The 15,139-nt window shown below is 39.5% G+C and overlaps 1 protein-coding gene across 4 annotated transcripts in view; it reads right to left on the bottom strand.

Moving 5' to 3' along the window:
- AGL (amylo-alpha-1, 6-glucosidase, 4-alpha-glucanotransferase) overlaps positions 1-13,538 on the bottom strand; it is a 36,502-nt gene extending 22,964 nt beyond the window's left edge. For 2 of the 4 annotated variants that reach the window (XM_014939294.1, XM_014939291.1), the window contains exons 1-11: positions 13,311-13,535; positions 12,733-12,882; positions 10,026-10,236; positions 8,955-9,121; positions 8,295-8,498; positions 3,773-3,954; positions 3,437-3,548; positions 3,018-3,138; positions 2,732-2,834; positions 2,544-2,641; positions 1,826-1,965 (exon numbers count right to left, since the gene is read on the bottom strand). In XM_014939294.1, the coding sequence (XP_014794780.1) occupies positions 1,826-1,965; positions 2,544-2,641; positions 2,732-2,834; positions 3,018-3,138; positions 3,437-3,548; positions 3,773-3,954; positions 8,295-8,498; positions 8,955-9,121; positions 10,026-10,236; positions 12,733-12,814 (1,420 nt within the window). In that variant the 5' untranslated portion in view covers positions 12,815-12,882; positions 13,311-13,535. Of the gene's footprint in view, positions 1-1,825; positions 1,966-2,543; positions 2,642-2,731; positions 2,835-3,017; positions 3,139-3,436; positions 3,549-3,772; positions 3,955-8,294; positions 8,499-8,954; positions 9,122-10,025; positions 10,237-12,732; positions 12,883-12,982; positions 13,155-13,310 lie in introns of those variants that run through there. The other 2 variants (XR_001411645.1, XM_014939293.1) reach the window with 2 other exon arrangements.
- Between the last annotated feature and the right edge of the window lie 1,601 nt (positions 13,539-15,139).

The raw sequence follows: 15,139 nt of genomic DNA, 5'->3' as shown, positions 1-15,139 counted from the left end.
TTCTATTGTGATACGGAAATAAGTCTTTAGATTGAAATACAATTCCTTTTAATTCTTCAACGTAGTATAAAACTGTAGTTGAGAAAAAAAAGAAAAAGAAAAAACCAGCAAACAAATGAACAAAACCAGTAGTTCGGTTGTTTATACCAGCCAAATTCAAAAAAGCATCTGTGTAACCATAAACAAACTGCCACAGCCACAAATTAAAATTTTACTTTCTGTTAACAGCAGCCTGTGATGATATAAGGTAAACTTCATAAGTACTAACACAGGTAGGTCACTTAAATAGACAGAGTCCCTAAATTTTTGTGTGGAGGGTAAATATTTATCCTCTATCTAGTCTAGTTTCATGTACTATTTTTGCCTTCTTTTTGATGCAATCAATAAAAAAAACCTATTTTAAATCTCAGTTCACCTGTAATATGCTTATCGTACAGGATATACTGATGGAGTTTTAAGTGTGACAAAGACTTAAATAATCAATCATATCTAAAAACATGATTTCTGTTCTATATAAATCATATATTTGACAATGGCAGTAATATCATTTAAAAAACAAGCAAACAAAACCACCAAAAGCCCACACTATTTACAACATGTGATATCCAGGCACAACCATGGACTTGTCAATAAGCTGACCCCACATAAGAGAAATACAATTATCTTCGAGTCATCAGTCTTCTGAAGGTCTGTTTATATTCATCTTAACTAAATCCAATCAAACCATGAACAGGGTCAGCACCGCTCTGGATGGGAAGACAGAGCTACTCCATTGCTTTCTGCTACTCTTACACCAGCCATACTGATGCATCACCACTGTTATTTTGGTGATTGAACCTGAATTAGATCAGGAAACCTGTTCAGCTGAAATAAACTCTTTGCTAAAGCAGGATTACATTTTTCAGACAGTCTAATTTCCTAAGGTTCACATTATGGACACCTAAGTGACTGGGCCTATACAACTAAAGACACACACAACAAGAGTAAGTAAAGAGCAGAGTTTGTAAGCCACCACTACGACTAAAAGCATTCACTTAAGCACAGTCTAACTTTTAGCTTCACTAATGGCATCATAGCTACATGTGCAGAAAAATTGGCTTTCTTTGGATGTACACCATGATTTTTTTAAGGGTCTTTTACAGAACTAGCTGCATTTGTTTTGCAATTCCTATATTTGTGCCCTTCTGTATCATCTTTTCACACTGTATTCTCAGTTGAAATAACACATGACATGAAATAAAGACATAAAAGTACAAAGCACTGGAAAAGCTGTAGACTAATTAAGAGAGCAAACTCATTGATTTTAGTGCATTCATACCCAATCTTACCTTCATAAGCAAACTGCATATCTATTTTGGCTTAACTGTCACCTCTTGACTGCCTGACTGCAACTCAATGCACCTTTCAAGGATCCAGTTTTTTTTCTCACTAATGCAGTAAAATACTATGCCCCTTTTTATTGCATTAGTTTTCTGCCACACTCATTGTCTTATGGAAATGCCAACAAGCAGCAGTGTTGGAACAACGTACAAAGTAAGCAAAGACAATGATAGAATTGGGATGGCAGAATGCCCCCGTTTCAGTGGCAGAAAGCTGGCAATTTCCCTCTAAAATCTTGCAAAACTATACGTAAAATCCCAGATCTTCCAGTTGATCTGTATGCTGAATGGGAAATAGAAGTCCTATAAACTGACTACCTGTCTGCTATTCTGCAGCTTCATAGGAATACATTTGGAAAAAGAGATTAAAGAAAACTAAAAAACTCTGTTTGCTATGGCTAGAATATCAAAAGGTTAATAAGATGAATCAAAGTTCTTTTACGAACCTGGTTCTGCAAAGTTTCTAAGAGGATCATCTCCCATAACCCAGCCATTATGAGCCATAAAATAACAAGCTTTATCTGGCTGATGTATCATACTTTCTTCTTCCTCCACAGTTAGCTCTTCGAATGGATAAGTAAAATACCTGTGGAATAGACAGGCAATTAAAAAACACACCAAACAACCAATGCCATAAGGTAACCTAAGCTAAAATTCATTGTCTTTGAAATTAAAATATCTGTTATGAACTTCCTTGTAGATAAAACAGGTATTTAAAAAAAGCAGCTGCTATACTATAAAAGATGGGCAGCTTTCTATTTTGTAGCATCCCTTGAAGGAGAAAGGAGAGGTGCTGCCACTATCTTGGTGTCAGCTGGTAGTGTAAGATTAGAGCCCTAGCTCTTCAGATACAGAAGTAGCATAAATGTCATCAAACTAGGAAAGATTCCTAGTTCCATCCCTCTTCCGTCTAAAAGAGCAATTTGCACTACGTAAGTCTTTGATGTGCTCCGAGTATTCCTTCATGGTCTCTGGTCTCATTGTTTATTGAACAGTTACCATTGTTGCTTAAAACAGACAGTCAATTCATTAAGTGGCACCTGTCCACAGAAAAGAAAACATACACCTGTACGCATAAATGTATACGTCTAATGAACTTTGCATTCACTCTCCCTAGACAGATGCTAACAGTTTCAAGCAACCAAATTAAAAAAATAATATTACCTGGTAACTAAAGGATATTTTCTACTGACAGGACCCAGCTTAGGACCATTACCAGCCAGCCGTTCATAAACCACAGTGCCCACAAGACAATTGACAGCCTAGAAGTAATTAAATTGTGCATTATTGAAATGCTTGCATTTATTTGCAATTTAAAACATTTCAGCATTAAAACACAGTAATTTTAAGACCTGCTCTTGATGGTGATTAGTTTGTCTGTATTGCTCAGCATTCAGTTCCTCAATCCTCTTGCGAAACCAGTTGCAACATTCTTCTATTGCAGCTGGTCCATTGCTTATTAGGAGGACATTAAAAGCAGAGAACAATTAGAATAATTTCCTTTTAAAACATGCAGTATAAGCAACTAAAAGGAATGAAAAATTAAAGTTTTCCAATCTCTGAAAATAATTTCATTTATTTGGTTTTGCAAATTTGACTTCACTTGTGATTTTTAACTTCTAATCAATAATACAATACCTGTTTGGTATGAATGTTGCCAATGCTATATTCATATCTACAGTACAGCCAAATCGTCTATAATCAGGATCCTGAACTATTTGAAGATGTTGATTTGGATCAGATTTAGTGCCCATTTTGCCTAAGAACAAGATAGAAAAAGAGTACTGATAAAGTAAAAATTGGCATTACATTGAACAGATACACAACTTTTATAATTCTAGCATAAGCAAGATATGGGTAGATAAAGGCTTTGAAGGGGTTCAAAGTCTTCAAAGGATTTACTACCCCAGAAGAATGAATGCTTGTATGCTCAGATTAGCACAGTAGATTTCTCACATAGCAAAGAAATATTTTATTTTCCATCTTAAGTTTACCTATAGGTTGCTTGAACTATAAATACATAATCCATATGATCCAGCAACATACTCTTCCTTTACCTTGAGAAAGAAGGGTTTTAAATTGCTGCACTGCTTTGTTAACATCCACTTGGAAAAACTCCCATAGTTTAATTTTTGGATATATATCTTCCCAAATTATTTTACGGATATTCTGCAAAAGTAAGAATTATGTTAGTTAATAATGTTGATGATTGATATAATTAGGAAAAGCTAATATGCTCATATGAATTGTTCAGAAAGAAATATTTAGGGAGTAAAGGGCTATTTGATTAAATATAACCATTTTTTGTGCATTTCCACAGCCTTAGAAATATTAAGGGTTTATTTAGTTATTCAGAGTTTTCATTAGCTTATACTTAGCTCTTATTCACTTACATTCAGGTGATGATCGTTTTCAATCAAGGGAGGGACCCCTTTAGCAGTGCACTTTCCATCAGCCACCATACAGGTCAAGTGCCACAGAGCTCTATCCAAGACCCAAGCTGGCTTCAGGTGAGGAGAATTTACAAGGTTGTAGCCACATTCTGGATGCATCCTGAGCCATTCGCTGTTCGTTGCTTATTCAAGCAAAGGAGGCAGAGGTGGGGGAGGCAGAAGGGAAGAACCAAAGAAGAAAAAAAAAAAAAGATTAAGTACTCTTAGTTTTGTACAAATGTCTTAACACCAAGAAGTTGAGGCATGTATAACTAGTTCACATTTCAATTAAAGTTCCATGCCAATAGAAAATTATGTCTTACACAGAGGTATGCATTATTTTTGTCAGTTTTGTTAGTTACACAAAAATATGCAATAGTACCACCATTTTTGAAACAGTAAAAAAAACCCAGTAATAGACATCACATTTTTTGTTGCAGGAAATACATCAAGTGCTCTTTTGTGTTGAAAGCCAAACCTACATGCCAAACCAAGATCTAAGATGGCCCAAACTACTTTTTTTTTTAATATTCTTAACTATCAGATGATAACCACACAGAGCCAGAGAGCAAGAGGGCATACACACAGCCCAAGAAATAATTAATGAAAAATGTAGTTAACTGGGCTTTTGAAGAAAGGATTAGCTGCGACGCTGTTGTGTACCTCGTAAGAAGCAGAGCAGTGGGAAGTGATGCCACCGAGTCTTAACGCAGGGGGATGAGTGCACTCTCTGGTGCATGCAAATGGAACACTAGTTCAGATCAAACACTACACTCCACTGTGTCTATTTTCTAAACTTCCCCCACAACAAACACCAGAGGATGTGCTGAACACTAAGAATTAACTGAGAGAATGTAAGGAGCCTTCACTAGAAAATGGGTGTGATCTCTAATATAGACAGTAACGTGCACGCAGCAGCAGGAGTAAATACACAAATAGAGAGAATTTATATTTTGGAAGTACGACAATGAAGAAGAAATTCCTCAAGAGTTAATTTCTTTCCATTTTTGGAACTGTCCTAAACACAGCTTAACTGAAGATAATTTTCATACATTCTTTTGAATGAATCTCTGCAATTGAAAAACTAAATGTTAAAAAGGAAAGCACAGAGTGTATCAGAACAACAAAAAAGTTACTCAGGTTTTACATGTTGGGTTTTTTTAATAATTTTTCACAGAACATGCCTGACTAATCCATTGTTTTAGAAAAACAGGGGAAAATGGTAGTAGTACTTCACACAAGGGAAAACATATAACAAATTATTATATTGGAAACATAAAGAGCGAGCCATTAATGCGTCCAAAATTATACCAAAACAATTAATACCTAAACCCCAAGTCTGCTTTGTTCAAAGACGTTCAAACAAAAATGTCAGAGGGAGAAAAAAGAGTGTACTCTCTCAGTGTGTGAGTTTACAGTGTTAACAGCTCTTTTAAGCACCCTCCTACATTACATCGCAAGACCATTATGAACATGGCAGAATTCCATGTTTATAAGGTCATACCATTTCTGGAAATTAAGATCTTCATGTTTTAAATGCCACATACAACTAAAACTACCATACTTATTTCAAAGTTACATAAAGCAGTAATAAACTCAGGCTGTTAAAGGCTGTTCAAGGCCAATCAGATTCCCCCTCTTTTTTTTTTTTAAATACATATACCACTTCTGGGAAAAAAAAAAAAAAAGCAGTCTCAAATAAGCTCAATCAGCTTACCTGATTCATCTATCAAAAGTCATTATTTACTGTAAGGAACTCTAATGAGTAAATATAATTAATTCTAAAGAGACAATACATAATTTAATTCTAAGGTCCTAATCATGCCAAAAGTCAACAGGCCTTCCACTAAATCTGGTATGGATACTGTATATTATAAAGCTGAGAAAAAGGTGGTGTTTGATGTGATTAGTCAAGTGCTCGTAAGTAGGATTTAGTGAAGTGTTAAATTGCAAATAGGCAATATGGTCTCTTCTCAAAGACAAAGAAAACACAATTTACTTCAGTTGATTTTATTACTTTATGCTTTATTACAGCCACTGAAAGCTCGGAAAAGAAAAAAAACTACTCTCCTTTTCTATCTCCTGGTGAGCAGTAAATGCCAGTGAACACAATATTTCTTATTTGATGGTGTTTGAACACCGTGAAGGAAATGGCAGGCCAAAAAGGGCACTTCTTCCTAGTTACCAGACAGGGTTTCCAAGTTTATCTATGACAGCCCTGCTAACATGCCAAAGGTGCATCTATATTTAACATTAGCACATGCATCTACTTTACTTTTGAAGTCAGGCTATAGATGCTGGCTTTCATTAGAGACTGACAGAGATGTTAACACCAAAAACTGATTCTCACCATTCTCTACTGTGCAAGCAGGCTGTTCCCCATTCCCGTGTAAAAACCAAACACCTCAGCTTAACTGCTTAAACACTGAAAGTCAGCTCTCTGACTTTACAACAGGAACAGAGAGGAACCACTGCCATTTTCGTACAGTGGTCTTGGGCAGAAAACAGAAACTATCAACAAATACAACCATTGTAAGCTGAAGGGTCATGAGCTGTTAGATTACCAGCATTAGGGGATTTACTGTGAGACAACTTAAGCTTTTAATGAAGACATGCTGCAGAATTAATAACGATGTGCAAGTGTCCATAATCTGCTCAGAATAACTGACTATGCATTTTGTGTCTTCTATATTCCATGAAACATGTTTCACAATCACCCTACTGTGCAGGAATGAACTAATTTAACTACTAGCAATTACTGTTCATTTCAATACCAAACAAAGATAAAGTTAAAATTCCATATAATCAAGATCCAGAAGGATCTCCAAATCATTTGCCTATTTTCTTATTTCAAAAGCCTCAAAATGTTTTACCTCCACAGGCACATACAACATTATTGCTTACTCAGACATTTATCAATCTATCTTTCTGCTTATGCTAAATTTGGCATTTATCGAAGTTTGGAGTCAGTTGGAAATCAAGAGGTTTTGATTATAAACAACAAAGAGGGGGAAAAAAAATTTTAGTTTAAAAGTTTGAAAATAGAAACAAAGCCATCAGGTACACCTTGCTTAATGATGTAAGTCAGGACCATGATCATTTGAATACTTATATCCTGTTAGAAGACACATCTAAACATTCTTTCACCATAGTATAAATGTTTAGTCATCCATCCCAGCGTAGATGACTTTGAACTCTGAATGTAACCTGGAAAAGTCCTTCTACAAATGTAGCTAAGTAATAACGTAACATTTTTCTTCTCTAATACAATTTGGAGTCTAATAAATAATTTAGGTTTAGATATTTCTGTCCATAAAAACATTCTCCTTGGTGGCATGCAAATATACACAATAAAAAGATGCCAGGATCTCAAGTGTGTGAGAGAGAAACTGGACTTCTGGTTGGTTAAGTGCAAGAAATTTTTTAATCCCAAATTGGGAGAATGTTTAAAAACCTAATTCCCTCAGACACTGAGCCAATAACTATACTTAGTAACTTTTCAACAAACAGATAGGGCAAACAACAGGGCCCACACTGTGTTGCAGACTGCCTGAATAGGAATGTTTGGCAGAAATCAACACCAAAGAACTGAAGCAAGTAAAGCCTGAAATTCACAGATACCTGTGAGTATCACAGGTATTCACAGATACCTGTAACATCAACATGCATAACCATCTGTTGTACTCTCTGCTATGAGAATGCTAATTATTGTAATCTTTAGGATTACAGCATAAAATGAAAACTGCATTATAAACATAATCAAAGTAAACTTATCCAAACAATCAGCAAACTTACAAATGTTCAAATACTATAATTTAAATTTCATCAGATCATACTGAAGAAAACCCACTGTCCCTCGGTGCACAACAGACAACTTCAGCTACAAAAAGCAATTAAGTAAAGCCTCCAATGTATTGGTGTATCTATGCTTAAAAAGAACCCACCCCAAACATAAAACTATCTTTTTTTTTCCCCAGCTCTTTCCCCAGGGACTGAGCTGTAACGTTTCCTCCACTGCTTAACCCTCTGGTCCCTATTCTGTTTGTTGTTTGCACATTAGATCCAAATTAGAGCAGTTACTTTTAAGCAGAAGAATTCCCTGTTTGAAAAGAAAGTACTCAGTTTACGTTCACCAAATAATTCATAATGCAGCTCTCACGGAAATTAATGGAATCTGCATATCACAGATCATAAAAATATGTATATTATAAAAATACAGACACATGCACAGTTCATTACTTCTCTGTAATAAGGGCTCTATTCACTCTTTCAGTCACAATACTAAATTCTTTTACATCTGTTATGGAGGCATATCAGTTATAACTGTAAAGACTTGTCCTGGATTTAAGGGATTCAAAGAGAAGACACAACTAAATTCCTTCAAACGGTTACTAGAAGATGGGTTCAAGGGGGGAAAGTTAAGGGAATTAATGAAAAGTAATTATAGGATAAAGCTAGTTAATAACACACACAAAAACCATACCAGTATGATTGTAGACTACATCGGTGACGCAAAGCATATTCCATTCGTTTTTCAATTTTTCCACAAGAGCTCCTATATCACTCCAAGTGCACTTTTTATTATGGCTTGAAAATTCAGGATTTACTTCTAACTGATCAGCCAGTGAATAACACGATCTAGACAGTCCAAGCTTCTGCAGTGGTGTAAAATGAATCATGTTGTAACCTACGTAATAAGAAGCATTTTATTTATTAAGAAAAACAGATTTCAGAGTTAATTGAAAGAAGCATAATAAGTTACAGTTATAACATGTACTTAAAGCTAGTGTTTGGAATTACCAGTGTAAACTAATCTGAATCTTCCCCTTGAAATCTGACATAAACCAAGCTTTAAAAATCATCCTGTCAGTTCTACAAACTTCCAAGTCTATCTGAAATCAAAATAATGTAACAAAAATGTTTTCCCATATCAGGTAATCCCCAAATTTTTTTGCACCTCTGTAAATATTTTAATAATTTCACTGCCTTAATCTGTTAACTAAATTGAATCTAGTGGAAAATATTTAGTCTACAAAAAAAAACGAAATTAACTGTTTACACTGAAGCTCTTCAGTGTTACTTTAGTTTTTGATCATAAGATAAAAACATATACCCCTTAATAGAATATGTGTATTGGCATTACCTGTTTCTTTTGCAACTTTAAGCCTATCTTCCCATTCATGAAAGGGTCCCAGACACTTAGCAAGGAACGTCTGGAGCGTAACACAATCCAAAGGTAACACATGATTATCGGCTCCAACATGCAAAATAGGATCCACAACTATGTAGCCTCCACCACTTTTTTCATTTCTAGGAAAAATTAATTTTCATTGGTATAGTAAACACTCATTGTATCAGTTTCAAAAAGAGAATCCAACAAGCACAGCTACTTCAAAAACATACAGTGGTTGAGGGGAGGTGGGGAACAGAAATACAGGGCACCTGAAGAAAACAGGGAACACTGAAGGTATGTTCATCTCTTCAGCATCTTCTCTCTGCTGGACTTAAGCCAGCTGCTTACAAGAATACAACTGGGATAGAGAGCTTTAAACTCTCTGCAAAAGCAAGATACCTTTATTATTTTCTGAGACAAGAGCACTGGTTCTCCCTTATAGGATACTGACAGAAACAAAGAAAGTATGACTGCCCATCTTTTACACAAAGACCTCCATTTGGAGCACCATGCTCTACAGAGACCTGAGTTTACTGCTCTTTTAAGCCTGATGGAATTTAACCACCCATCTTCCAGAAACTCAGAATACCAGACTATAGTCATTACAGATACTGGCATTCTCCTCTACACTTGTCCTGTAGAAACAAAGGAGGAAGTGAAGAATGTGAAGTAAAGAATGCCAGAACATCTGTGCTAGGAAAAAACAAAGAAAGTAGCCTTCAAAGTCAATGAAGAAAGTGCAAATTAACTCAGATGCTGATGACTTTGAAAAACTTGTAAAAATGGCTTGCCTTTCCAACAGTCACAGAAAATCTATCAACTTTGCTCTGTATAGCCTCCAGAATATCTTTGCATCAGAAAGTATTAGACAACCACCACAACTACTGTCTTTCATTAGCAGTTTCAGATAGGCCCCACAGTTGCAATTTGGAAAATGCATGGGAAAAAAAAAGTTTTTATTTTTAACAGTGATTTCTTCAGGTAAATTGTGGACTAAGGGAACAAGACTGCATTTGGATGTAAGTACAGAATTTCCCTTACCCAAGACTGAAATAGTACTGGTATGACCCTGAAATTTGGAGATCCAGCTTGCAGTATTTGTCAGAGTCATCTTCTTTTCCTGTGGGATTGTGCCATGATAATGTCCTGAACTTTTGGCGATCAAATACTTCTCCAGAAGCTGGATAATTTGTGTACACAGTAACGGGCTTGCCTTGGAGAGTTGGGCCCAATCGGAACTGCAGTTCAAAACCTGAAGAAAAAATACAATAAAATCACTTTATCAGGAGGACTAGCTATTTTTGTTCTGTAACTGCAAATCACAATTTGATATTATGTTAAGAAGAAAGCGCACCAACATATCTGCCAAATATTTCAGTAGAATGGTACTATTTCTACACCATCATCTCTGTGCTTTCCTAATGTTCTTTGCACACTTTACATATAATCCTGTTCCTTTACTTATATGGGACTATTGGTCTCCTTTCCAATTTGTTCCTCTTTGCTATATAAAGTCTTAAAACCAAAATAGAGCAAAGCATCATACAAATTTATTCAGATTTTGGTTTATGTAGTATTTAAATATTTAGATTTACCAAGTCTATATATTAAGTTGATCCACAGAAACATTTGAAAAAAAATCTGAAACACATTTTGAAACAAATTATTTCAATTCCCTTCATTCTCCATTGAAAGTTCACTATATAACGCTAAATTCCTAAGGCTTTTAACTGTAAAATGACATATACATGTGTGTAAGCTACAATGTACAAATTGTTAACCTTTCAGAGAGCTCAACAAATCAAAGGGAGTTTTGTACACGTGCTGCAGGTCACATACACGCAGAGAGAGCACTATTTAGGCTTAAGATATCCATAATAACAAGAACAAAATTAAGTTAAAATATTAGGACCTAAACCCATAATGTAGGATTTTCAGTTGGATATTAAAAATTCAGTTTAGTCAACAGGTTTCAGAATAGGGTTCCACTTGCAAGTTTGAGGGCCACCATCATGTGCATGACTAATTACAGGGTCCTTCCAAATGACTGAAACAGGTATAAGTGCTTGCATAATTACTTTTACTGAATTACATGCCAGTTACGTAGTTAACTGTAGTAACACACCTGCTAGCCCTGGCAGTCAACAAAATTGGGAGTAAAAAAAACCTAAGTATATGTAAAGAGAAAGTTATTAATACACAGATGAATTCTAAAAGTGTTAAAAAAAAAACCAATCCAGAACAATTGCAAGTCCTGGTATCTTAAATTGAGTCATGGGGACTCTAATGTAAAAATTCAATGTTTAAATACATTAAAATGCAAATATCACCAAGCTTGCAGTTTCTCTTATTAACATAACTCCCACTGTACCAAAACTGCCATGTAAATCACTGGTTTTAGGATCTGAATATTTGTCAGGTAAAATAAAGCTTAATTTATTGGAAAAGAATAACAACCTTACACAAAAAAAATCACTTCTGGAAGGTTAAGTACACTCTCCCCAGTACTGTCCTGACATTTTATTACAGGGATTACTAAAATTAGAGCACAGTGATATATACCATTGATATCTTATTTCCTGTAACAGTTATACCAAACACATCAGGAATGCTGTACTCAAAATTAGCTATGCCCTCTTAGAGACAGCTACTAGCAGAGGCACTTTGAATGTTTGATAGCCATGCACTTCTGTGTGACTCCCTGCAATAAAATTTATACAACTGGAAGGATGAGTTAATAAATGGAGGTCAGGGTTAACTCCACACTTCTTTACTACTGACATTTTCTTAGGTTACGCTGTCAGAAAATTTTGAAATCAATATAATTGAGGAGAATTGTTATTCTCAAGAACCAAAACCTTGCTCCTCTACTAAAACACTTTGGTATTAGGTTCCTAGATCAGTAACATAAAGTAAAAAACCCCACAAAAGTTCCAAGAGCAATAAAAATTGTTACATCATTTAAAATGGTTCCTAAAGACAGCAGCCTTAGTTTTAGTCTGAATTTGCTGACCAACGTAATAGAAGACCAATTAGAGGGGTGTTTTTTGGTTTGGTTGGTTTTGTGGGCTTGTTTTTTTTGTTGTTTGTTTGGTTGTGTCTGTTTCTGTTTTCCAAACAGAGAAGAACACTTCCAGTGAGAAATAAAGCTAAGTTGTTAGAGTTCTCAGAAGAATGTTGCCAAAATACTAACATATCACAGCTATGTGAAATCTGACAAGCAAGATAAGATTTAGGAAGAGCTAAAGATCCCATACCCTGAAACGTTACCTCAGGCTTGCAAAATGTTAGTATTACTGATATATTTCAAAGTTGTAACAGTAAAGATGGAGTGTTGCATAACACATTGAAGATAAATACTAGAGAGCTTTGTTTGTAAGGAGACTTTTTCAGGTCACTTCAGTATAAGTTATAGAAGGGGAGGTCCTGTCCTGCAGAGCCTATCTAAAATATGATTTGCACTGCATGCCCATGAAGACTGATGGCTCCTGGCCGATCTGCTCTTCATTTCTTAAGAGTTTTAGGAGTCACAGTGAACTGCAACTGCAGCCCACAGAGCTCTGCAGTGGAAGCAAGCATGTCACAAATTGTTTCGTATTAAAGCAAGGAAAAAAATCCTCAGGCTTTTCTCTTTCCGTAGCTCTCTTTCTATTGCTGCCCGAAGAAAGTGACGAGCTCTCGGCCATTTCCCTCTCACCCGCCGAGGAGGAAGAGGAGGAGGTTGAGGAGGCCGCAGCCCCCGACCCACCTTGCTCCAGCCTGAAGAGGGTCTTGTCCAGCTTCTCCATCTCGCTGAGGTGCAGCAGCCGCGTCTCCTTACCGCCCGGCATGGCTGCGGCCGTCTGCCCGGCGCTCCTCCCGCCCCAGGAGACTCACTTCGGGGAGGAAGAAGCGAGCCCTGCCATGAAGGGAACACAGACAAAAACCCACAAGTCAGCGACGACCCCCGGGGGGACGGCGGCCGCTTGGGAACGCCTCACGCCGCCGCTCTCGCTTACATGTTCCCCGGCCCCGGGGGAGCGAGGGGACGAGGCGCGGTGAGGCGGGCAGGAGGGCACCGAGGAGCTGTCAGGAGCCGCCCAACCCTCCCCTGGCCGGGGCCCGGCACCGGCAGCACCCCACAGCAGTTCCCCGTCCCGCGGCGCGGCCCGGCCCGGCTCCGCAGCCAGAGGTGCCCCCGGCCCGAGCCGCCCCCGAGGGGGGGAGCCTGACACCTGTCACTCTCCCCGCTCGCCCCGGTGCTGCCGGGAGTCGCCGCCAGGCCCCTCATCGCCGCCCTGCCTCCGCGGGAAGCGCTGCCCGCCTCGGCCGTCCCACCATACTCACGAGCGGGCCCGCCGAGCGGCGGAGGGGCAGCTCCCCGCTGAGGCGACGGCTGCCGAGGCCGAGCGGAACCGGGGCGGGGGCTGGAGCAGCCCGTCCGCCCTCCCCTACTGCTGCGGCCGCGAGCGGGCACTCACTCGCGCACTCAGCAACGGCCGCGACAGACTCGGCGGCTCTGCTTTGGTTTGGGATTTTTTTTCCTCCCCTTTTCTTGCTTTTTTTTTTGAAACAAACTTTATTGGTTCCGCCGCGGCCGCCTACGGAGACGGGCGGCGCCGGCGCAGCTCCCGCGAGAGCGCAGGGCTGGGCCGGGCCGGGCTAAGGCGGCTCTGCCCCGCCTCTCCCCGCCCCTGCCGGCCCGCCCCGCTCCGGGAAGCCAGCCCTCAGGGGAGAGGTTCCTCTGAAGCCACGCACGATCCTCGGCGTTGATGCCGCTGCGATCCGGCTGAGCTCTCCGCGAGTCCGGGCCCCGATCACCCCAGGGCTTTTGGGGAGCGCCGGGTTGTGGTACCTGATGTTCTGCCCAGGCCTTTACGGCCACAGCCCCCGCCAGCGCCCTCACACACCGCTTGTGCGCACCGGCCCGGGGGATCGCCCGCCGAGGGGGCTCAGGCGCCTGGAACCGACGCTCCGTGTGATTTAACGGGCGTTCCGCTGAGGGAAATGTGACTGTAAAGGCGGCCTGAAGTAGCTCGGCTGCCGGCTGTGGGCCCCCCCTCTCGCTCCCGGCCGGGATGGAAGCGCCGCTCCGCGGGGGTGCCCCGGCGTTCCCGCCCCACACGGGGGCCCGGCAGCCGGCTCCTTCCCGGTAGGCTGCGCTGCAGGAAAAACATGGTGTCAGCCGGGGTTTGCGTGCTATATATAGTATGTGAACAAGACTACAAACTCCGAGGATCTGTCTTTGACTAAGGAGCAAAGTGGTTAAAAAAAACCCCAAACAACAAAAAGCCCCCCAACCACCGCCCGTCACCTGAGCTGCTGTCACCAGGCAGCCCTCGCCATTGCTTTGTGTTGCAGAATACCTGGGACAGTTGCTCCAGGCCTCTCACCACCTAAATCATACACTGCACCCCACTGTAAAGGTCAGGCTTGCAGCTTTGGAAGGTCAGTCTATTTTTATTGCCTAGAACTACGTTAAAAAAATAATAATTGTGCTTCTCAATTTACAGTCATTACGTTACACTGGTTTGGTTGTGGTTTTTTTTCCTTGTCAAAGGTGATATATTTTGTGGAATTGGGAGGAGTCCACAAAACAATTTAGACTTAACCCTTTGGTTCCAGCCATCGCATGCATACCTGTATAACTGTGCCTTACTGCAATATGTTAATCCAACTGTGATGCATTTAGGGGCAGTCCAGAGGCCTTGATGTGGATGGAAACACTTCCACACATTTCAAACTGAATTTGTTAGCTTTCGGTAGCTTTTTTTTTTTCTTTTCCCCCTTTACATGTTCTTCCCTCTGAATGTTTTAAGAAATCCATTCCTTATTACAGTTCATACTTCTTGGTATTGTTGAGGGAGGTTTTTGTGTTGGTGTAAGTGAATATGTCAACTTTTATGCCCCCTGACAATATTAGGATCCCTAGACAGACTGGGGAAAAATTCCTAGTAAAAATCCTCCTGTGTGTTTGTGCAGCTCCCCTGACATTCACTTTGACAGACCTCATTCAGATGTGATTCAAATGTAGTACTTTAAATCTGCATTATTTTACATGGATATTTCCTGGTGGCCTATGAGGATTCTCCCGTCTTCCTTGTCCTTCCTTCCTGTCACCTCACTCCTTACTCAGCTTGCTGGCCTGCGTGCTTTGTATACAGGACAGACATGCA

This window comes from Calidris pugnax, unplaced genomic scaffold (assembly GCF_001431845.1).
Source record: "Calidris pugnax isolate Ruff unplaced genomic scaffold, ASM143184v1 scaffold18, whole genome shotgun sequence".
Taxonomy (NCBI): domain Eukaryota; kingdom Metazoa; phylum Chordata; class Aves; order Charadriiformes; family Scolopacidae; genus Calidris; species Calidris pugnax.
Note: the sequence above shows the minus strand (reverse complement) of the source record. Positions and strands in the feature narration are given on the sequence as shown.